This window comes from Artemia sp. Qi Xiang Cuo, chromosome 15 (genome assembly GCF_049724085.1).
Source record: "Artemia sp. Qi Xiang Cuo chromosome 15, ASM4972408v1, whole genome shotgun sequence".
Classification (NCBI taxonomy): domain Eukaryota; kingdom Metazoa; phylum Arthropoda; class Branchiopoda; order Anostraca; family Artemiidae; genus Artemia; species Artemia sp. Qi Xiang Cuo.
This window is the reverse complement of record NC_142808.1, coordinates 49,680,464-49,705,739: the sequence shown is the minus strand read 5'-3', so window position 1 is coordinate 49,705,739 and position 25,276 is coordinate 49,680,464. Positions and strand designations below refer to the sequence as shown.

At 33.9% G+C, this 25,276-nt stretch overlaps 2 protein-coding genes across 2 annotated transcripts in view; both read left to right on the top strand.

Moving 5' to 3' along the window:
* Window positions 1-323: 323 nt before the first annotated feature.
* LOC148943787 (AP-3 complex subunit beta-2-like) lies at window positions 324-3,402 on the top strand. Its single transcript, XM_089101476.1, has 2 exons — window positions 324-450; window positions 3,050-3,402. The coding sequence occupies exons 1-2, from the start codon at window positions 326-328 to the stop codon at window positions 3,198-3,200; spliced, it is 276 nt and encodes a 91-aa protein (XP_088957602.1). The 5' UTR covers window positions 324-325; the 3' UTR covers window positions 3,201-3,402.
* A 2,989-nt stretch (window positions 3,403-6,391) lies between these two features.
* The window catches only part of LOC148943785 (AP-3 complex subunit beta-2-like), a 120,934-nt gene continuing 102,049 nt past the window's right edge, over window positions 6,392-25,276 (top strand). The window contains exon 1 of the mRNA XM_089101242.1: window positions 6,392-6,436. Coding sequence (XP_088957368.1) covers window positions 6,392-6,436 — 45 coding nt within the window. The remainder of the gene's footprint in view (window positions 6,437-25,276) is intronic.

Here is a 25,276-nt window from a genome sequence, read left to right as displayed (position 1 = left end):
TATTGTGCGAATCGTATTGATTTTTTGAAATGTCACTAGTTTAATCATTGGGCTGTATACATTGGTTGGACAGCATTTTTAAAGAATAATCAAATGATGTCATAGGATTTATCATCCCGGATTGTTTCGTACAATCGTACAAAGTTGTTTCTTGAGTGTTCGTTCCTATTCGAACCGGCCTCTGATCCAAGAGTTTTAGGTGTTTCCGTGGCAAGCGTTGGCAGAAGTGAAAACAGGAAGTGTATTCATTGACTTGTTAAATTCATTCGGTTTTATGCCTTAATAATTTAATTTTTCATTAAGTTTTGTAGGTAAGCTGCGTGGTATGCAGGAGTCGAAGACTGGAGCTACTGTTCCAACTTCTATGGTCGATGGTCACGCTATTTGTCGGAGAGTGTATGAAGCTGCAAATGTCTCTTCTATTCATTCTTCGGATCATTTAATATTCAGGTATGGGATAATAACTAAAATTAGGTCTTTCTTTTAAATATAGGGATTATAATTGCTAATTAAGCCAATTATGACCAATTTCGGTTCTAAAATACTTTTGTGTGAGGGGAGTTGAATGACAAATAGCTTGAAATGTATTAATTTTATATAATAACAAAATATACTTCTTTTTACTGCGTAATTTACCTTAGGATTGACTAGGCTCTCTGAAGTTAGGGGATATGAGTTTAAGCTATTTGTGGTAATAATGATTATGTGTTAGCTCTTTTACCTTGAATTGCCTGGAGATTATGCTTTAGCTTTCCTAAATAACCAAAAAAGTGAAAAAATATGATAAGATTAATCTAGAGATTAAAAGGAATAAGATAAAATTTTTATTCTTTTACTGTTGAATAGTATATTTTAAGTGTAAAAATTTTAAAATTTTTCTTAAAAGAAAAAACACGGCGATTTTTATACTTTGTAGTTTTGCTCACTTTTCAAACGGAAAACATTTCGTTGCACTTTGTTTCCCCAAAATAATTGTCAGTTTTAGGAAACAGACAAGCCATTTCTAAAAATAAGTTGGGGCAGCTGCATTTTTGTATTGTTTTTTTTTTTCTTTTAGTTCTCTTTTGTAATCGAAAATAATTTGGGTTTAAACTGGCTAAACACAAGAAAATGTTTAGTTTAAAAAAGGAAATCGCAATGAAAAGGAGGTATAATACGAGCCAATGAAACGATATAAAATACAAATATTTTGGTCGAAATATTGTTTGAATTAAGGGAAAAATTCAATAAAAGTCCACTAGGCACTATAAAAGAGAGACCTTAGAAAAAATATTAATATTTTTTTAGTGTTTATTTAGTGTTTGAAATACTGTGTGTTGAAATATAATGTTTGAAAAATTAAGATTAGGGCTTTTATTTTTATATTTACCTTTGGATGTTTATCTGTTTACCTTGATTGCGTAAATTTGCGTTGATAACAAGCGTGCAAAAAAAAAAGATTCCAGAGATTTGGACAAAGGTTTAAAAAAGAAGTCTTTTCGTGAGGATGATGTATTTTTCTTAGTATTGCAATAAGTTTTACTTTTTAAGTTTTTTTGCCTTGAATGAATGGGTTGGGGGAAGGGTTTTCCCCTTGGACTCTCCTATTTATTCAATGTTTACAATAAAAGGGAAGTAATTCTAAAAGAAGAGCAATATTAACAGCAGGTAATTTATTGTTTTGGTCGAGCACAATCAATTAATGGGATAATATCCATAAAAGCGTTGTTTTGAAGTAAAAAATGTAAAAAATAAGGACCAACATAAAGTTTTTGAAAGTGGTTTTTTTTGGGGAAATAATAATTTTTTGGAATGTGTTTATATTTCGGGATTTTCTTTTTTTCTTGTGTATTTATGGGGTGGTTGGGGCAACATATATCCCTTTTAATCTGAATAAATTAAATATAATGAAAATATTTACAAAAGATTTGTAAAGTTAGTAGGACGTCATTAATGTTTTGAATAAAGATTATCCACTCTTGCGTTAGTAACGCTAAAAACGATGGGCTGAAAACCAATGTACAAAATGTGAGGGATTTGGTTTAAAAACCTTTAAAAACAAAGGTTTCAGATTAAGATTTTTAATCAGGTAAATATCGGGTTTTTCCAAATAGTTCAATATTTTAGGCTGTTCCTCATATTTCGTTTAGAACTAAAATTGAGAAGTAATGCTAGGTGTCGTGGGACGCCCATTTCCATATCTGATAAATACCCTCTTTCCTTGTATGTAACTTTGCTTTTACCCATTTCCATTGTTCTTTAAAATATCTAACAGCTTGTTCACGTTTCGTGAAATATCGCGCAATTTCATGTTTTTTCATAGAAAATATAGGAAAAGACCAAAAATATTTTTATGTGAAGAAACTGAGACTCTCGCAGAAAAAACTGTAAACCTGCCTAGATTTATACAAAGGGCGATATTGGTGTTTCGAAAATATCGATAATTTCTAAGACTATCGATCAATTGCCTGGACATTGACAATGGCCTATAATGTTACATTAAAAAGCAGTTTTAATTTGTTAAAATTTTAGCTGGCGAAAATTGTGCCATTAAGACAGACTCTGCTTGACATTTTGCAGTGAGTAATACCACTGGCAGATATTTTTGTAAAAATAGCATGACGCTTTTTCAGCGTGTCAGCAATTTTGGGTTAACTGGATACCAAAGACTACATTCATTGCTTCCTTCAATTAACATTTTATATTTCTCTGATTGGCAATTTTCCCTTTTGGCCCCTCCTGTCTTACACCTTCTACATGTAAGGTTTTTAAGACATTACGAGATGTATTTTGCCTTAGAAACGATTAGTTTAACCTGGACCTGGGAACCCCAATCTTCGTAGTAATTTTCCTAGGAATAAGGAATACTTTGAATAGGAATAAGAATAAGGGATTTTATGCTGCCAATATACTGAGGTAGTTATACATGCTAGGCTATAATAGTGGCCTTTGTAGCTGTTCTAAATCGGATAAGGGTGTAAGGTAGTCTCTTACTTGTACTCCTACGCATATATTTTAATAGACTGTATTACTAGTGTGTTGCTAATTTTATTTTTTTTTTCATTTTTAGGTTTGGGGGTCAAACACTATCGTCGCAAACTCTTGTCTTGATAACACTTAAAGCTGAAGCTCCAAAAGTAACAGTGATAGTGAATTTTGAAAAGATTATAATAGGTCAAATGTTAGCCAATCAGGTTAAAGAAGCTCTAGACAAACCCTAAAGTTCGATGTTATTCCTGCATCATTTTATATCGGTATTTGTTATTTTTAAGTAATACGTTTCCCATTGTAACAGTTCTGCCAGATGAGATGTTTTTACCTCATTGGGGCTTGTTTTTTTTAGGTGGTTGCTTACTGAATTCGTCTAATCAGCGCGTTTTTTTCGAAGTGAATTATATTGAAAAAAAATCTACTTTTGGTATATTTTCGTCCGAAAAATGGTTTTCTCGTGCATTTTTCGTGTTTATGGCTACGCTATCATCTCCTAGGTATCTGAGAAAACTGCCTTTTAAGCAGTTTTGTCAGATTTAGCTAATGCTAAGTCTGGTTTTGAAGCAATAGCACTAAGATTTAACTAATTCTGATGGTTGATGTTAAAGGCGTTCTGAATTGGATTTGAATTAGAAGGTTATGATTTTATATATTTGCAGTGTTGTCAATATCCAAAAATAATAAATTAAATTAAATATAACAATACTCTGGGTCAATCAATTTTACCTCGGAATAGTCTAAAACCTTGATAATGCATAGACATTTACCCGTTCATTAACACGAGACTGCAACAATATTTAGGGGGGGGGGACAAATGTTACAAGATGAAAGCAGGGGAGTCTATAAGCGGGCTATTATTTTTCCCTATCTAAACATACAATATGCCAAAAAAAGAACCGATATTTCAAGTGTAAACCTAAATCTATTTGCAATATTATTTATCTAATACAGAGCTAATTATCAGCTCTTACAGTTAATGTTCTATTTAATTTTTTTTCTTTCAATTTCTCACGTTTAATCTAAAATTAATAATTGTTAGATTGGATAATTATGACCTATTCAAATAGAAAAATTTTATCCCTAGTTTACAAGCAGCTAAAGAGTTTTATAGTGGCCTTATGGGATTTATATCTGCTGTATAATACGGAACTCGGTGTTTAATTTCACGTGGAGCACCTGTCCACAGGGAGCAGAATTCCCTTCCGTTGATATAATTATGCAAGAGTTTTTTTTTTTTTTTTGTAATAATCCAAATAAGAAGAAGAACAATATCCTTACCTGCTAGGTTCTGGCTCTATCAAACTCTTGATATTAATAAAGTTTTTATAATGCATGGGTCGGAAACATGTTGATTGATACTGATCTCCTGATTCCATCCCTTCGGCCAGAAGTGCAATGTATGATAGGGGGCAAATCATTCGACCTTTCCGTTTTTTCGTGCCAGATTTCTCCAGGTAACTATTCAGAGCTGGGTCAACACTAGTTGAGCTTCCTAACCAAAAAACCAGCAACACCTGGACTCAAACCTCTAACCTCAGGATTTCAAGTCTGGAGCGCTAACCACTCGGGTAGGACGGTGCAGGGTTGCCAAATTCCGACGTGAAAAAAGAGTGCAAATAAAGGCCAAAAAAGAGTGCAAGTTGTTAAAAGCGTGTGCAAGTAAAAAAAATTGTGCCCCTCTCACCGTTCTCACCATTCTTACGCCATTTACACATAATTATCTGTTATCATTCGATCGACAAACATATTATCTTTAAATCTTTTAATTGTATTTAAAAGAAAGTTAGGAAATCAACCTCTAAATAATAAGTTTAATAGTGATTATCATTCTTTTTTTTAGCTTCAAAGGTAATGCTCAGCTTGAAATTTGTAGGTGTTTATTTTGATTACTTAGATCTTTAACTGAACTATAGTTGACTGCATCAAATGTTTAGTTAAAGTTTTATCTCCATTTTATCCAAACGTTTTGAAAGGAATATAAGAGGTCCACTGGTCGTGAACTATAGCTGACTTCACTGTAGTCAAGTCAAGTACCGTACTCTAGCACAGTGAAAAAAATGGAAGCAGAAACAAAACGGATTTATCATCCTTCAAAACCGCGCACAAAATTGCGTGTTTATTGCATTTTTATTTGCATTTTATCACTTTGTACCTCAGTGTCACCCAGAAAATTCTGAAACCGCTGAAGAAGAGGCACAAGAGTGTCCACATCTCCAGATAAGGCTTAAGTATAGGCAGATAAGGCATTTGGACTTAAGTATTTGAGATTTTCCTACGTTGGGTCATTGTAGTCAATCCGTTTGCTCATTTGTAAGCACAATTCCAAAAAAAAAAAAAAATCAGGCAGCTCATCTGGATGCTGTGAACCTGCTGAGCACTCAATAGGCCAGTGTTTTGCAGCTTCTCATGGGGCACAGTGCATTTGGTCCCAACTTTGTACAATCAAGTGCAAGAAAATGAGCTGGGCTCAACCGAACTTTAAATCGATCTTGTACGCGCCCTATTGCTTCCTATTTGACAAAGCACTTGAGGAGCAACACATTTGTCTGTCGCAAACTTTCCAAAAGCCTGTGAATCCGTGTTCCCTCAGCTTGAAACCCTTTATTTAGTGCATTGATCTTTTGTAAGAAAAATGAAAGAAAATACTAGGTAACTTTCACAGATGAATCACGCATAAAAGCAAGAATTTTATTAGCCTTTTCTTTGGCTCCTCTATCTCCAACGGAGTCACCTTCTCCATGGTTGGTAAAGAATAAAAGAGCGGTTTCCACTGCTCAAGGATCCGTTCAATGGAAGCTTCAAGGGTGAGCCATGACGTACTTGAAGTCTGCAAAAGCTTATGGTTTTCCACAGGACAGAAATTTTGGTAGATCTTTAGTTCATCCTGTCTTTTTGGGCTATTTGCCCCATATGCAACTACGTCACGATTAAAAATGTCAGTTCTATCGGGCAACTTCTTAGCTGCAAATGCAGAACAGAGGGCAACGGAATGGCTAGTGCAGCCTAGCACAGGCAAATCTGGCACATATTCTTTTAACAGTACACCAAGACCTTTTTGACGTCCAGTGTTAACATTGGCATTGTCAAAGGCAATCGCCATCAAATTTTGCAAAGGTATTCCTAGGCTTTCAAAATGTCCAAGTATTAGACACTTCTGGCAAAAGCCCCAGAAAGTCTTCTCGCACTGTATCTTTGGAGTCTCTGTACTTTGCTATAAGGACCAAGACCTTCTGCCAAGATTTATCGGTAGATTCGTCAACTAATAAAGAGAAATGAGCTTTCTTCAGTTCACAAGAAAGCACACCTCCTTCAGCAGGGGCAATGACGTGTCTAATTATCCCACTAGTTTTAGTTCTGCGCTGATTGAAGTTTTTGGCAACATTCTTAGTCTCCAAAAGCATTTTTCAGGACTGGGATTAAAATGCCCATTTTTGTAATGGGAATGTCTTCCAGGACGACCCACGACGTAAGCTTCAAGCTGACTTCAATTATAGACTCAGCATGTTATTTTTTGGGAAGGTCTTCATAATGCAGTATTGATGTATGATTGTTCTGAACCCTTCTCTTGTGGAAGTTTGTTCTAAGATGGCGCCTCACGTTGACCACACATTCGATTATGTCTTTATAACACAATCGCCTTCAAGTCCGTATCCGCAGGGGGGGGGTGGACCAGTTCTGCACCCCCTCTAAAATTTTTGTCTGAGTCGTAAAACTGCATACAAAGAAAAATTTTGATGGTTTTTATTGTAACCCCCCCCTCCCAAACAAAAATCCTTGTTGTGCTTTCATAGTCATAAAAGATTAATTGAAGTGTGGCGGATTTTTTCCTATTCTTTTTTTTTTTAATTTAGTGTCATCCCCACTTTACGTTCAAAATTAATAAATACATCCAGCAATTATGACTATTTTTACTAAGGTATCCTGAAACTAGCACTATTCATATTGCATTCATTAACAATATTTATGTGTCAGCAGGTAGAATAATTGATTGTTTAGTTTGCAATTATATTCTGGTAAGTCTCTAGTCCCTCGCAAAGGAATCCATTTTTAGGTAAAAAATCATATTTATTAATATTTCTATTAATTCTCAATGCGAAACCTATTTTAAGCTTATAATTGAAATTTTTGAACAGTGGAAGTATATTATAAGAATTTCTTCGACTCGAATTGCTTTTGAAACCGCTATTGTATATTCATAAAATAGTAACAATCGGTGTTGGCTATTTTGTATATATAAAAGCTGGAACTTACTATGAATTATTATATATGAAAGCTGGAACTTATATGAAGTACGATCATAATTACAGGATTAATTCTGTAGTATTATTGTTTAGGTTTTGCTGGGAAACCAAAGTATGATCACCTATGGAACAAGTACTGACGAAACCTATCCTCTCCACGCACAAAAGTGACCCTTTGTCCGCGTCTCCTGAGACGATTCCATACCTATTTGAACCTGGCAACTACATACCGTAGTTACACAATTCAATACAACTTAGGAGAATAGATAGCGTCTCGATCAGATGCAAAGTATAATCACCTACGGAACCAGTTCCGTAGGTGATTATGCTTTGATCAGATGTGGTCTGAATTAAAGAGACGGATCCTGATATAAAGCTTGTGATTAGAATTAGGACAATGAAAAAATGAGGGTGCTTTATTGCGGAGCATATTTAAATTAATGCCTTCTATTTTGAAATTGTTTCACCCTACCCCATTAGATTTTTTTTGATGTTTATCGAAACCCATTTATCACGCCTATATTTATGATTTGAGAGTGCTACGCGTAATTACTCGTATATCGAATGGAAAATTGCTTTGATTATTATAATTGTATTCATCTTCTTCTAATCTATCCCTTTTTCTCAATGTTATTGGCGTCAAAACTTGTAAGTCTGTGACGCTACCTCTTTCGAATGGGGGAGCCATCTACATTGAATATATGGCATTGTTTTCAAAAGTATATCCACGATATTATTCTGCTTTGTTTCGATTAATATATCAATAAATTGAGTGTAAGCACTCGAGTCACATTTTAAAAGTTTCATACAATAGTCCAATGGGGGAGAATCAGTTTTCATTGTATTGTCAAGTGTTCCCTGTGAGAATATCTTCCGTTGAAAAGATAACTCGAGAAAATTATCATCCAAAATCAAATGTTTTTCCATAATCACCAGATTCAATCTAATTCTCTCTCTCAAATTTATTCATTTTTTTATTCTATCACTCTCACTGTTGACTCTAGACTGACCATGATTCGTTCTACTTCAAGAATATTCTAATAAAAAGAAAGAGGAACATTTTCGATTTCGAAACAATTTTATTGTATAATTACAACAATAATATTACACATGTACAATTAGCGATACAGCTTATTGTCTTCGATATGCTTCACTATTACCTTTAAAGCACTTTGAAGTATATTCACATGCGCTATATCAACTTTTGCAGCGAAGCATAATTGATCCTCCATTTTAAATTTGCTCAAGGATATCACATATCTTGCATATACTTCATCCCATTCCGGACAAAGCCGTGATCCACTACCAACACCACTATCAACATCTAATAGTGTAAACATTCCACTCATTATTACAAATATATCCTAATGAGTAAAGTCAAACTGTTCTCACTCCTTGAATTCCATTCTCACACTAATAACAACTACAACAAAAATCCTTCCTTATATTCACTGCATTCATGTCCCGTTAGTGTTTCCAACTCCTATGATTGGCCTAGAAAGAGACACGTGATCCTTTCCCGTTAGTGGATCAGTACACTTAGAATTATGTAATCAATTTCCCAGAAATCTAGTCTGATCTTGCGGATCAATTACATTGTCTATGCGGTTAGATACCGTTAGCGAATCAATACACCGTGCATAAATTGTGTACTGTCAGTATTCAATAACATTGTACCGTTAGAATTCAGTATGCATTTGCATTTTCCCCATAGTATTTCCAAGTTTCCTGACTGGTCTAGAAAGAACACTTTAACCAAGGACATTAAATCTCTTCCTGATTTTTTTTTACCATGGACATTAAATCTCGTCTCGGAGTCAATACACTTAGAAACATCCCCTGATTGACCTTGAAAAAGGTGTCATTGACTTGTTAGTGGATCAATAAAGTATGAATAAATTATGTAGGGTCACGAGTAGTAACCCTCTCCCTACTAGTGACCCGGCTCAATAGTAACCGAAACTTTAAAACCCAGAATTGTAACACCAATAGATACATCAATAGAATCAAATTGTTATGTTGATTTCAAATATATAATTTTCATTAAGTTTAGTCTTACCCATCAAAAGTTATGCGCCTGTGAAAATTTGCGTTATTTTTGGAAAAAGGGGGAAACAACCCTTAAAAGTCATAGAACTCTAATGAAAATCACACCATCAGATTCAGCCTATCAGAGAACCCTACTATAGAGGTTTCAAGCTCCTATCTACAAAAATGTGGAATTCTAAAATTTTTGCCAGAAGAAAGATCACGGATGCCTGTTTATTTTTTTTTCAGGGGTGATCGTATCGACCCAATAGTCCTAGAATATCGTGAGAGGGCTCATCTGAATGGGAATTAAAAACTCTGGTGCCCTTTCTAATTGAACAAAAAATCGGAGGGCAACTTTGCCCCCTCCCACGCTTATTTTTTCCCGAAGTCACCCAATCAAAACTTTGAGATAGCCTTTTTGTTCAGCATAGTCGAAAATTTAATAAATATGTATTTCAGGATGACTTAATCCCCCACAGCTCCCGGGGGAAGGGCTGTAAGTTAAGAACTTTGCCAATTGTTTACATATTAATTAAAAAAAACTTTCCAAAAATAAGTTTTTCATAGAAAAGTAAAGGCCATTTTAAACTTAAGCTCAGGAGATACAAATACCTGTTAAAATTCAAACTCGAAACGACCTGAAATTACTATTAAAAAATAAATGAAACCCAAAACGAACAGAAATTAAATAAACAATCATAGCAAAAAACCTACAACAAGTAATAATATAAATGAATAAATAGATCTTAAAGCGAGTAATGCTTAGATTGAATATGAAAATCAAGCTTGAAACGAAAACAGATATTTTGCTATTTAAGTATAAATGAAACTTGAAACGAACAGAAATTAAATAACAATCAATGCGAACAAACATACAATATATATTAATGTAAATGAATAAATAAATTTTAAAACGAGTGAAACTTAAATTGAATATGCAAATCAAGTTTGAATCGAATATAAGTAACTACAAACAAGAGTTTGGGTATCGCCTCAGTGCAGAAGCCTAAAACCTACTGCGTCATTGGCACTTTACTGAAAACAATTCTTTCATTAATTAAGATTTTAGGGAATAAATATCAGCATATGTATATTAAATTGACAATGCACATTTTTTTTCAGTAAACTCATTTGAACTTTTTTTCAGTAAAGTAAGAATTATATTCTCGCTTTTAGAAAGCATAGGAGTTTTTAACCCTACTCATATTAATTTATGCTCGTTTTGAGTTTGACTCTAATATTTATTTTAATATTTGTTCGTTTTGGGTTTCATTTGTTTATTGATACTGATGTGGGGTAGTTGTATGCTTGGTAGATTATATGATAGTCCGGACGCCAGGTGTTGAAAGAGCGAACCAGACCAAGACATAATGGGATTACATTGAGAATGAGCCTAACCCCCACTCACTAAATTGACCATGCGGATTCAAAAATACCAATGACACTGGCTTGCTAGGGGTGAAACATTTTAAAACTTGATTTTGTATTGGTTTTTGTAATTTCTTGCAAGAAAATACATCTTCCACACAGTTTGAGGGGCAGTTTTCCTCTCAAATAGAAATGCCTAGAAGCCATAGAATGTTTTCATAACAAACCAACACGATTAGTTTGAAAAAATGGCAGAGTTGAAAAAAATGGCAAAACTATATGAGTCTTGAACAGTCTTGGAAAGTATAAACAAAATCAAATTGAATATTAGATATATAATGATAATTAATTGTTGAAAGATCCATCAGTTCAAGATTTTTTTTTCACCTGTAATGTTATTTTTGTTTTCAATGCTGTAAGAACTGGAAAATAATAAATTTGTAATATACGAGTAATTCGTTTTCAGTGAAGCACCAATGACGCAGAAGGCTTTAGGTTTTTACAGTTAAAGAAGGGGCCTGTATCCAAATTTTGTTTGTAGTGAAACTATATTTGTCTTGACTAATCTTGAAAAGAACTAATAAGTTAAACTGAATATTTGATACATAATGACATTAATTGCTAGAAGCTCATCAGTTCAAAATTTTATTGTAATTTTAATATTTATTTTCAATATTAAGTACAAAGGAAGCATTTCTAATATAATTCGTTTTCAGTAAAGCGCCAATGACGCAGTAGGTTTTAGGCTTCTGCAGTGAGGCGATACCCAAACTTTTGTTTGTAGTTACAAAAAATTAAACAAGAAAAACGGGTTTTAATTTCTATAAAGCAGTGAATACAACACATTTAATTAAACACAAATACTCCGAATATTTCGGCCCCACATCCGGGAGCCTTTCTCAACGGAAAAAATTTTTTTTACATAAACATAAAAAACCTACTAAACAAAACAAAAGAAAAAATATCAATAAATAGGAACAGAAAACTCACATATTAAATAAACAAACTCCATTTACTGCCGTATACAATCGAATTTTTATATTGAAACACCTTCTCAAATAATATAAATTGACATCTATCAAAAAATGAGAATATATTTATACTTAAACTAAAACAAAAAAGGTCAGCTAACCCCCGGCTCATAACCCCTAAATAGATCTCATAGGTGCATCACCCAATGTTTGAATTATAAATTGAACAGATTCGTTTGCTTGCAAGCTTAGCTGCAGTTCGTTTACCTGTCCCAGCATTTAACCCAGTCTGACCTTTGTCCGCAAGGTCATCATTCTTATCCGAACTATTATAAAAAATAGTACTGGTTGAAAATTTAACTGCTTTTTAATTAAACTATTATAAATCGAATTGATCCTAAAATCCCCTTCATCTCTATTGATACTAATAACCCCATATATAATACCCCCATATATTGTTTCTACGACACCGCCTTCTATAAAAACCTTATATGCCCCCAGGGTATAACTTACAACCCTTGCCCTGAGGGTTGTGGGAGATTGTCCTCCTCAAAAATATATTTTCTATCTGGAAATCAACTATTCTGAACGATATGGCTATCTCAAAATTTTGATTTGATGTGTTTGGGGAAATGATCGGCGTGTGGGGGGGGGCAGTTGCCCTCCAATAACTTTCGACTATTAAAAAGGGCACTATCCCTTTGAATTTCCAATCGGATGAGCTTTTTTTGAAGTTTCTACGACAACGCCTTCTATAAAAACCTTATATGCCCCCAGGTCATATCTTAAAACCCTTGCCCTGAAGGTTGTTTGGGGAGTGTCCTCCTCAAAAACATATTTTCTATCGGGAAATCAACTACGCTGAACAAAATGGCTATCTCAAAATTTTGATTGGATGTGTTTGAGGAAATGATTGGCGTCGGGGGGGGGGGGGCTAGTTGCACTCCAATCACTTTCACCTATTAAAAACGGCACTTTCCCTTTAATTTCCAATCGAATGAGCCTGTTTTGAAGTTTATACGACAACGCCTTCTATAAAAACCTTATATGCCCCCAGGGAATAACTTAAAACTCTTGCCCTGAGGGTTGTGGGGGAGTGTCCTCCTCAAAAATATATTTTTCCTATCTGGAAATCAATTACTTTGAACAAAATGGCTATCTCAAAATTTTGATTGGATGTGTTTGGGGAAATGATCGGCGGGGGACGGGAGGGGGGCTAGTTACACTCCAATCACTTTTGACTATTAAGAAGGGTACTAGCTCTTTAATTTCCAGATCAAATGAGCCTGTTTTGAAGTTTCTACGACAACGACTTCTATAAAAAACCTTATATGCCCCCAAGGCATAACTTAAAACCCTTGCCCTGAGGGTTGTGGGGGAGTTTCCTCCTCAAAAATATATTTTCTATCTGGAAATCAACTACGCTGAACCAAAAGGCTATCTAAATATTTTGATTGGATGTGTTTGGGGGAATGATGTGCGTTGGGGGGGCTAGTTGCCCTCCAATTACTTTCGACTATTAAAAAGGGCACTATCTCTTTAATTTCCAATCGAATGAGCCTGTTTTGAAGTTTGTACGACAACACCTTCTATAAAAGTCTTATATGCCTCCAGGGCATAACTTAAAATCCTAGCCCTGAGGGTTGTGGGGGAGTTTCCTCCTCAAAAATATATTTTCTATCTAGAAATCAATTACGCTGAACAAAATGGCTATCTCAAAATTTTGATTGGATGTGTTCGGGGAAATGATGGGCATGGGGGGGGGCTAGTTGCCCTCCAATCTATTCTTTACGCTGAACAAAATGGCTAACTAAATATTTTGATTGGATGTGTTTGTGGGAATGATGTGCGTTGGGGGGGCTAGTTGCACTCCAATTACTTTCGACTATTAAAAAGGGCACTATCTCTTTAATTTCCAATCGAATGAGCCTGTTTTGAACTTTCTACGACAACGCCTTCTATAAAAACCTTATATGCCCCCAGGGCATAACTTAAAACCCTTGCCCTGAGGGTTGTGGGGGAGTGTCCTCCTCAAAAATACATTTTCTATCTGGAAATCAACTGCGCTGAACAAAATGGCTATATGAAAATTTTGATTGGATGTGTTTGGGGAAATGATGGGCGTGGTGGGGGAGGGGGCTAGTTAAACTCCAATCCCTTTCAACTATTAAAAAGGGCACTAGCCCTTTAATTTTCAATCGAATGAGCCTGTTTTGAAGTTCCTACGACAACACCTTCTAGAAAAGCCTTATTTACCCCCAGGGAATAACTCAAAACCCGTTCCCTGAGGGTTGTGGGAGAGTATCCTCCTCGAAAACATATTTTCTGTTTGGATACCAACTAAGCTGAACAAAATGGATGTCTCAAAATTTTGATTGGATGTGTTTGGGGAAATGATGGGTGTGGGGGGGGGGAGGGGGGCTAGTTACACTCCAATCACTTTCGACTATTAAAAAGGGCACTACTTCTTTAATTTCCAATCGAATGAGCCTGTTTTGAAGTTTTTACTACAGCGCCTTCTACAAAAACTTTATATGCCCCTGGGCATAACTTAAAACCCTTGCCCTGAGGGTTGTGGGGAAGTATCCTCCTCAAAAATACATTTTCTATCTGGAAATCAACTACAATGAACAAAATGGCTATCTCAAAATTTTGATTGGATGTGTTTGGGGAAATGATGGGCGGGGGGGGGGCTAGTTGCCCTCCGATCATTTTCGACTATTAAAAAGGGCACCAGCCCTTTAATTTCTAATCGAATGAGCCTGTTTTGAAATTTCTACGACATCGCCATCTGTTAAAACCTTATATGCCCCCAGGGCATAACTTAAAATCCTTGCCCTGAGGGTTGTGAGGGAGTGTCCTCCTCAAAAATATATTTTCTATCTGGAAATCAACTCGCTGAACAAAATGGCTATCTGAAAATTTGATTGGATGTGTTTGGGGAAATAATGGGCATGGGGGGGGGAGGGGGGCTAGTTACACCCAATAACTTTTGACTATTAAAAAGGGTGCTAGTTTTTTAATTTCCACTCGAATGATTCTTTTTTGAAGTTTCTGCGACAACGCCTTCTATATACACCTTATATGCCCCCAGGGCATAACTTACAACTCTTGCCCCGAGGGCTGTGGGGGAGTGTCCTCCTCAAAAACATATTTTCTATCTGGTAATCAACTATGCTGAACAAAATGGCTATCTCAAAATTTTGGGAAATGATGGGCGTGGGGGGGGGGCTAGTGACCGTCCAATCATTTTCGACTATTAAAAAGGGCACTAGAACTCTCTATTTCCAATTGAATGAGCCCCCTTTGAAGCTTCTACGACGACCCCTTCCATATGAAGTGCCTCTGGGGAAAAAAAAGTAATAAATAATAATAAAACATTGGAGCCGTATGGCCTTTACTATAGGCAATGCTACGGCGTTGCCTCTGATAGTATTAAATAAAAAAAACAAGTTTTTTAAACTGAAAGTAAGGAGTGACATTAAAACTTAAAACGAACAGAAATTATTCTGTATATGAAAGAGACTGTCCCCTCTTCAACGCCTCGCTCTTTACGCTAAAGTTTTTTATTGTTTTAAAATATAAAGTTGTGAGACAGAGTCAAACCTTAGCGTAAAGAGCAAGGCGTTTAGGAGGGGACAGTCTCTTTCATATACAGAATAATTTCTGTTCGTTTTAAGTTTTGATGTCGCTCCTTACTTTCAGTTTAAAAAACTTTTGTTTTTATTTAATTTTTGAACGTTTTTGAATAAATGCAGGTTTTGATCTTGGCTCACCGTACATGAGTAGTATGTACATATTGAATTTGCATAAAGCTATAGGAATCTCCATGTTATTTGCATAAAGCACGTTCCTTCCTGTGCTAGTTGGGTTATTGACTTACCAAGGCCAACCAGACAGGTTTCTGGTGGGTATAGTCTGGTTTGGTGGGTATAGCCTGGTTTGGTGCGTATAATCTTGTTTGGTAGGTATAATCTGGTTTTTTGGGTATTGTCAGGTTCGGTGGGCATAGTCTGGTTTGGTGTGTATAGTAGGAATTCCCATGTTATTTGCTTGCAGCTATAGGACCATGTTATTTGCTTGCGTGTATAGGAATTCCCATGTTATTTGCTTGCTTGTATAGGAATTTCCATGTTATTTGCTTACAGGTATAGGACCATGTTATTTTCTTGATTGTATAGGAATTAACATGTTATTTGCTTTCGTGTATAGGAATTCCCATGTTATTTGCTTGCGTGTATAGGAATTCCCATGTTATTTGCTTGCAGTTATAGGACCATGTTATTTGCTTGCGTGTATAGGAATTCCCATGTTATTTGCTTGCGTGTATAGGAATTCCCATGTTATTGGCTTTCATATATAGGACCATGTTATTTGCTTGCGTGTATAGGAATTAACATGTTATTTGCTTGCGTGTATAGGAATTCCAATGTTATTTGCTTGCGTGTATAGGAATTCCCGTGTTATTTGCTTGCAGCCATAGGACCATGTTATTTGCTTGCGTGTATAGGAATTCCCATGTTATTTTCTTGCGTGTATAGGAATTCCCATGTTATTTGCTTGCCTGTATAGGAATTTCCAAGCTATTTGCTTGCCTTAAAAACGAAATTTATATGTTAAATAAGTAGTTCTTGTTTCTTTTAAAATAGCTTTAAGGGGTTTGAGAGACTCGGTTGCCAGATTCCGTGTGGTTTTTCTTTACTTGATGCCCATTAAAAACGAAATTTTTGTGTTAAATAAGTAGTTTTTGTATCTTTTAAAAGAGCTTAAAGGAGTTTGAGACTCAGTTACCTGATTAAGTGTGGTTTTTCTTTACTTAGTGCCCATTAAAACCGAAATTTTTGTGTTAAATAAGTAGTTTTAGTATCTTTTAAAAGAGCTTTGCGGGGGTTGAGAGACACTGTTGCCTGATTCCGTGTGGTTTTTCTTTGCTTGGTGCCCATTAAAAACGAAATTTTTGTGTTAAATAAGTAGTTTTTGTATCTATTAAAAGAGATTTAAGGGGTTTGAGATACTCAGTTTCCTGATTCCGTGTGGTTTTTATTTAATTGGTTCCCATTAAAAACGAAATTTTTGTTTTAAATTAGTAGTTTTAGTATCTTTTAATAGAGCTTTAAGGGGTTTGAGAGACTGTCGCCTGATTCCGTGTGGTTTTTATATTAATGTGGCCCAATAAAAACAAAATTTTTGTGTTAAATAATTTGTTATTTTATATTTTAAAATAGATGTAAATGATTTGAGAGACTCGGTTGCCTGATTACGTGTGGTTTATCTATACTTTGTGCCCATTAAAAACGAAATTTTTGTTTTAATTAATTAGTTCTTGTATATTTTAAAAGAGATTTTAGGGTTGTGAGAGACTCAGTTGCCTGATTCCGTGTGGTTTTTCTTTACTTGATACCCATTAAAGACAAAATTTTTGTTTTAAATAAGTAGTTCTTGTATCTTTTAAAAGAGCTTTACGGGGTTTGAGAGACTTGGTTGCCTGATTCCGTGTGGTTTTTCTTTACTTGGTGCCCATTAAAAACGAAATTTTTGTGTTAAAAAAGTAGTTCTTGTATGTTTTAAAAGAGCTTTTCGTGGTATGAGAGACTCTGTTACAGTGTATTTTTGATAATTTTCTTACAAGAAAAGAGCTTTAGGGGGTTTGAGAGACTCGGTTGCCTGATTCCATGTGGTTTTTCTTTACTTGGTGCACATTAAAAACAAAATTTTTGTGTTAAATACGTATTAATTGTTTCTTTTAAAAGAGCTTTACGGGGTTTGAGAGACTCTTTTGCCTGATTCCGTGTGGGTTTTCTTTACTTGGTGCCCATTAAAATCGAATTTTTTGCGTTAAATAAGTAGTACTTGTATCTTTTAAAAAAGATTAACGGGGTATGAGAGACTCTGTCGCCTGATTCCGTGCGTTTTTTCTATACTTGGTGCCCAATAAAACGAAATTTTTGTGTTAAATAAGTAGTTCTTGTATCTTTTAAAAGAGCTTTACGGGGTTTGAGAGAATCTATTGCCTGATTCCGTGTGGTTTTTCTTTACTTGATGCCCATTAAAAACTAAATTTCTGCGTTAAATAAGTAGTTCTTTTATCATTTAACGTAGCGTTACGGGAGATTGAATGACTATGTTGCCTGTTTCCGTATGGTTTTTATTTTCTTAGTTCTCAATATAAAAGAAATTTTTGTGTTAAATAAGTAGTACTTTTATCTTGTAAAAGGGCTTTACGGGGTTTGAGAGACTCGATTGCATTGTATTTTCCATAATTTTCTTACAAGAAACTAGAGTTTACCGCCAAAAACCCTTATTAGCTCAGATTTTATAGAAATAGTTTTATTTTTCGATCCGAAAATAGACTAAAGTTTCAGATTTGAACCAGAGAATTGTATTTTCCATAATTTTCTTACATCTTTGGAAATCATTAACGATAACAAACATGTTTTCGACTAGATGGGTTTTTGAAAGCACATTCAGTATGGCGTGCGCTATTTTTTTTTTATCATGAACCCTTTACAGACCAATTTGATCAACTTGGAGAAGCTCAAATACAACCGTTACTGATATTGATATTAGTGCGTAAACTACAAACTGACAAAAAATATCCAGAACTTTTTTTCTTATAGCCTTGACTTTGAAGACATTTCTTCATCTTAATTGGCTTAGAAATATCATGCAAAATAAAACTAACAAAACAGTCGTTGCTTTGTCGAATTTTGAGCAAACAAAAGGATTGTAACACCTGATTGGTTCGTTTGTATGCAATTTCAAGCCAGTGAAAAGAACGAAACATCTTTGAGTCACATTTATTTTAAAGGTAAATTCGATGTTTCTCTATGATTCAATCCCACCGTCCTCCTGCTCTGAGTGTTGAAAATGATTTCACGGCATTATTTTAGTTTTTTTTTCTTGCCCAAAACTATTTTTTTTATCATGAACCCTTTAGAGATCAATTTGATCAGCTTGGAGAAAGTTCAAATAGAATCGTTACTGATATTGATATTAGTGCGTAAACTACAAACTGACAAAAATATCCAGAACTTTTTTTCTTATAGCATTGACTTTGAAGACATTTCTTCTTTTGTAGGTGTGTGTTGTCTAAAACCTATAGTTTGGGATAGTATTTGGGCTTTTCAGAGCTAGGTTTCTTAGTTTCTCATAGGTGTGTGTTGTCTAAAACCTACAATTTGGAATGGGTAGTTTGCTATTTATGGCTTTTCAGAGCTAGGTTTCTCAGTTTCTCATAGGTGTGTGTTGTCTAAAACCTACAATTTGGGATGGGTAGTTTGCTATTTCTGGCTTTTATGCGCTATGTTTCATAGCCTTTTGTATGTGTGTGTTGTCTGAAACCTATAGTGTGGGATGCTATTTGGGCTTTTCAGAGCTAGGTTTCTTAGTCTCTCATAGGTGTGTCTTATCTGAAACCTACAATTTATGGTGTGTCTTTCGCTATTTATGACTTTTCTGACCTAGGTTTCATAGCCTTTTGTAGGTTTGTATTGCTTGAAACCTATAGTTTAGGATGTTATTTGGGCTTTTCATAGCTAGGTTTCTTAGTCTCTCATTGGTGTCTGTCGTCTGAAACCTACAATTTGAGGTGGGTAGTTTGCTATTTCTGGCTTTTCAGAGCTGGGTTTTTTAGTGTCTGATAGGTGTGTTTTGTCTGAAACCTTCGATTTGAGGTGGGTAGTTTGTTATTTCTGGCTTTTATGAGCTAGGTAGTAAACTATTTCTGTAAAATCTGAGCTAATAAGGGTTTTTGGCCGTAAACTCTAGTTTTTTGAAAGAAAATTATGGAAAATACAATTCTCTGGTTCAAATCTGAAACCTTAGTCTATTTTTGGATCGAAAAATAAAACAATTTATTTAAAATCTGAGCTAAAAAAGCATTTTTGACCGTAAACTCTAGTTTTTTTTTTTAAGAAAATTATGGACAATAAAATTTGTCGGCTCATAGGTGAAAATTAAGTCTAGTTATGGGTGAAAAAACAAAATATTTCTATAAAATCAGAGCTAATAAGGGTTTTTGCAGTAAACTCTAGTTTTTGTAAGAAAATTATGGATAATACAATTCTATGGTGGAAATCTGAAACTTTAGTCTATTTTTGGATCGAAAAATAAACTATATCTGTAAAAATCTGAGCTAATGGGGGTTTTTGATATTAATATCTAGTTTTTTTTGTAAGAAAATTAGGTAAAATAAAATTTGTTAGATCATAGTGGAAAATTATGTACAGGTATGGATCAAAAAACAAACTATTTATGTAAAGTATAAACTAATTAGGGTTTTTGACAGTATACTCTATTTTTTTGTTATCAAATTATGGAAAATAAAGTTCTCTGGTTTAAATCTAAAACGAGGTTACGTGCGCGCACGTAACCTTGTCTAAATTAACCTTAAAAATGAAATAGAGCTATGTCGACTTTGCATATTTTATTCAACATATCCGACAAAGGATGCTGAAAATTCTCTTTGAGTGCAATCATCTCTGGAGATCTCAATCTCGCATAACCACCAACATAAGAGTTGAATTGTTTCACTATTCAAAAGAAATTGAAATCCTTACTGTCATGACACTGCATGCATATATTTCCAATAGTGGTACCACTTGTACTTGTTTCATAGTTTAAATACTTCTCCTTGTTGGCATTCAATGCTACAATAACCTTGTTATGTGAACACACTTTATTAAAATGCTCCATCTTCACTTTTTTAAGATATGACTTATGTGTTTATCGTTCCACTGCGTAAAAAATACTGATTTAATACATGCAATAGACTAGGTAGTGTCAACAACCAGATATAGAATACCAATGGGAAAACCACATAATATCACTGACCAATCATAGAGTACAATTGTTAGAGCCGTAGGCATATTTTGTCATTTTAAGATACGTACAAAAAAAAGACAAAAAATAAATAAAGTTGAATACTTTTAAAGTTTAAAAAAATATTCTGTTTTTATGGAAAGAAAATTGAATTAGAATCATCAGTCCTCATCATTATGTGTATACAAAACTGGACTTAAGTTTCAAATTTGAACCAGGGAATTATATTTTCCATAATTTTCTTACAAGAAACTACAGTTTACTGTCAAAACCCTTATCAACTCATATTTTACGTAAATATTTTTATTTTTTGATCCAAAAATATACTTAATTTTCACATCTGAAACAGGGAATTATATTTCCCATAATTTTCTTATAAAAAAAACTATAGTTTACCGACAAAAACCATTTTTAGCTCAGATTTTACAGAAATACTTTATTTTTAGATCAATAACTGGACTTAATTTTAACCTATGAGAAAATGAATTGTATTTTCCATAATTTTCTTACAAAAAAACTAGAGTTTACGGTCGAAAACCCTTTTAACTCAGATTTTATAGAAATAATTTAATTCTTTGATCCAAAAATAGACTTAAGTTTCAGATTTGAACCACAGAATTGTATTTTCCATAATTTTCTTACAAGAAACTAGAGTTTACGGTCAAAAACCCTTTTTAGCTCGGATTTTAAGCAAATATTTTTATTTTTAGATCCAAAAATATAATTAAGTTTCAGATTTGAACCAGATATTTGTATTTTCCATAATTTTATTAAAAAAAAATAGATTTTAGGATCAAAAAAACATATTTAGCTCAGTTTTTATATAAATAGTTTTATTTTTATATCAAAAAATAGACTATAGTTTAATATTTGAACCAGACATTTGTATTTTCCATAATTTTCTTACAAAAAACTAGAGTTTACGGTTAAAAACCCTTATTAGCTCAGATTTTACAGAAATAGTTTATTTTTCGATCCAAAAATAGACTAGAGTTTTAGATTTGAACCATAGAATTGTATTTTCCATATTTTTCTAACAAAAAAAAAGAGTTTATGGGCAAAAATCCTTATTACCTCATATTTTACAGAGATAATTTATTTTTCGATACATAACTGGACTTAATTTTCACCTATGAGCCAACGAATTGTATTTTCCATAATTTTCTTACAAAAAAAAACTAGAGTTTACGGTCAAAAACCTTTATTAGCTCAGATTTTACAGAAAACGTTTATTTTTCGATCCAAAAATAGACTAAAGTTTTAGATTTCCACCAGAGAATTGTATTATCCATAATTTTCTTACAAAAAACTAGAGTTTACTTCAAAAAACCCTAATTAGATCAGATTTTATAGAAATAGTTTATTTTTCTATCCATAACTGAACTTAATTTTCACCTATGAACCAACGAATTGTATTTTCCATATTTTTCTTACAAAAAAAACTAGAGTTTACGGTCAAAAATCCTTTTTTAGCTCAGATTTTATAGAAATAGTTTTATTTTTCGATCCAAAAAATAGACTAAGGTTTCAGATTTGAACCAGAGAATTGTATTTTCCATAATTTTCTTACAAAAAACTAGAGTTTACGGCAAAAAACCCTTATTAGCTCAGATTTTACAGAAATAGTTTATTACCTAGCTCATAAAAGTCAGAAATAGCAAACTACCCACCTCAAATTGAAGGTTTCGGACAACACACACCTATGAGACACTAAGAAACCTAGCTCTGAAAAGCCCAAATAGGATCACAAACTATAGGTTTTAGACAAGAAACAACTACGAATTAAGAAAGGACTTTAAAGTCAAGGCTATAAGAAAAAAAAGTGCTTGATATTTTTTGTCAGAAAGTAGTTTACGCCCTAATACGAATATAAGTATCTACTCTATTTGAATTTTCGCCAGGCTAATTAAATTGGTATCAACATGATTCATGATAAAAAAAAATTGTGTTGGGCAAGAAAAAAAACTAAAATAACGTCGTGAAATCATTTTCAACACTCAGAGAAGGGTGACGTTGGGATTGAATCATAGGTAAAAATCGCATTTACCTTTAAAAAAAAATGTTACTCAAAGACATTCGTTATTTTCTCTGGCTTGAAATTGCATACAAACGAGCCAAGCAGGTGTTACAATCATTTTTCTCTCTAAAAATTCGACAAACTAAAGACTGTGTGGTTAGTTTTATTTTGCATGATATTTCTAAAGTCAATTAAACTTAAGGCACACCTTCAAAGACAAGTCTATAAGAAAAAAAGTTCCGGATATTTTTCTTCAGTTTGTAGTTTTTGCATTGAGATCAGTATCAGTTACATTTCTATTCGAGCTTTCTCCAAGTTGCTAAAACTGGCCTGTAAACTGTTCACGATAAAATAAAAATTAGCGCACGCCATGCTGAATGTGCTTTCAAAAACTCATCTAGTCGAAAACATGTTTGTTATCGTTAATGATTTCCAAAGATGTAAGAAAATTATGGAAAATACAATTCTGTGGTTCAAATCTGAAACTTCAGTCTATTTTCGGAACGAAAAATAAAACTATTTCTATAAAATCTGAGCTAATAAGGGTTTTTGGCGGTAAACTCTAGTTTCTTGTAAGAAAATTATGGAAAATACAATGCAATCGAGTCTCTCAAACCCCGTAAAGCTCTTTTAAAAGATACAAGAACTACTTATTTAACACAAAAATTTCGTTTATAATGAGCACCAAGTAAATAAAAACAATAAGGAATCAGCTAACCGAGTCTATCAAACCCCGTAAGGCTCTTTTAAAAGCTACAATACAGATAAAAGTAACACAACATACTCGTTTTTAAATGGCACCAAGTAAAAAAAAACCATATGGAATCATCCAACAGAGTCTCTCATCCACCGCAAAGCTCTTTTAAAAGATACAAGAACTACTTATTTAACACAAAAATTTTGTTTTTAATGGGCACCAAGTAAAGAAAAACCACACGGAATCAGGCAATCGAGTCTCTCAAACCCCATAAAGCTCGTTTCTTGTAATAATATTATTGAAAATAAAATGCAACCGAGTCTCTCAAACCCCGTAAAGCTCTTTTAAAAGATACAAGAAATACTTATTTAAGACAAAATTTTGGTTTTTGATGGGCACAAAGTAAAGAAAAACCACACGAAATCAGGCAACAGAGTCTCTCAAGCCCCGTAAAGCTCTTTTAAAAGATACAAGAACTACTTATTTAACACAAAAATTTCGTTCTTAATGGGCATCAAGTAAAGAAAACCACACGGAATCAGGCAACCAAGTCTCTCAAACCCCTTAAAAATCTTTTAAAAGATACAAGAACTACTTATTTAACACAAAAATTTAGTTTTTAATGGGTACCAAGTAAAGAAAAACCACACGGAATCAGGCAACTGAGTCTCTCAAACCCCATAAAGCTCTTTTAAAAGATACAAGAACTACTTATTTACAACAAAAATTTAGTTTTTAATGGGCACCAAGTAAAGAAAAACCACACGGAATCAGGCAACAGAGTCTCTCAAAACCCGTAAAGCAATTTTAAAAGATACAAGAACTACTTATTTAACACAAAAATTTCGTTTTTAATGGGCACCAAGTAAAGAAAAACCACACGGAATCAGGCAACAGTCACTCAAAACCCTTAAAGATCTTTTAAAAGATCCAAAAACTACTTATTTAACACAAAAATTTCGTTTTTAATGGGCACCAAGTAAAGAAAAACCACACGGAATCAGGCAACTGAGTCTCTCAAACCCCTTAAAGCTCTTTTAAAGGATACAATAACTAATTATTTGACACAAAAATTTCGTTTTTAATGTGCACAAAGTAAATAAAAACCACAAGGAATCAGGCAACCGAGTCTCTCAAACCCCGAAAAGCTCTTTTAAAAGATACAAAACTACTTATTTAACACAAAAATTTCGTTTTTAATGGGCACTAAGTAAAGAAAAACCCCACGGAATCAGGTAACTGAGTCTCAAACTCCTTAAATCTCTTTTAAAAGAAACAAAAACTACTTATTTAACACAAAAATTTCGTTTTAAAGGCAAGCAAATAACATGGGAATTCCTATACAGGCAAGCAAATAACATTGGAATTCTTATTCACGCAAGCAAATAACATGGGAATTCTTATACACGCAAGCAAATAACATGGTCCTATAGCTGCAAGCAAATAACATGGGAATTCCTATACACGCAAGCAAATAACATGGGAATTCCTATACACGCAAGCACAAAAAATGTTACTTCCTATACACGCAATAAAATAACATGGTAATATATCTGCAAGCAAATAACATGGGAATTCCTATACAACCCAGCAAAAAACCTGGGACTTACTATACACACAAGCAAAAAACAGGGGACTTCCTATACACGCAAGCAAATAACATTGTCCTATAGCTGCAATCAAATAACATGGGAATTCCTATACACGCAAGCAAATACCATGGTAATTCCTATACACACAAGCAAATAACATGGTACTAAACCTGAAAGCAAATAACATGGGAATTCCTATACACGCAAGCAAATAACATGGGAATTCCTATACACGCAAGCAAATAACATGGTCCTATATCTGCAAGCACATAACATGGGACATCCTATACACTCAAGCAAAAAACTGGGGAATTCCTATACACTCAAGCAAATAACATGGTCCTATAACTGTAAGCAAATAACATGGGAATTCCTATACACGCAAGCAAATAACATGGGAATTCCTATACACGCAAGCAAATAACATGGTCCTATAGCTGCAAGCAAATAACATGGGAAATCCTACTATACCAACCAATACATACGAGACCCAAATACCCAGAAAATGAAAACAATTCCTTATTATACAAAAAAAACCTGAATATAACCACCAGAAACCTGTCTGGTTG

What these genes read in the sequence shown, in the direction of transcription:
- LOC148943787 (XM_089101476.1), top strand. Translation starts at nt 326, where the DNA reads ATGCAGGAGTCGAAGACTGGAGCTACTGTTCCAACTTCTATGGTCGAT. An exon ending in TCGGATCATTTAATATTCAG is followed by an intron (nt 451 to 3,049) that starts GTATGGGATAAT and finishes TTTCATTTTTAG; the next exon opens with GTTTGGGGGTCAAACACTAT.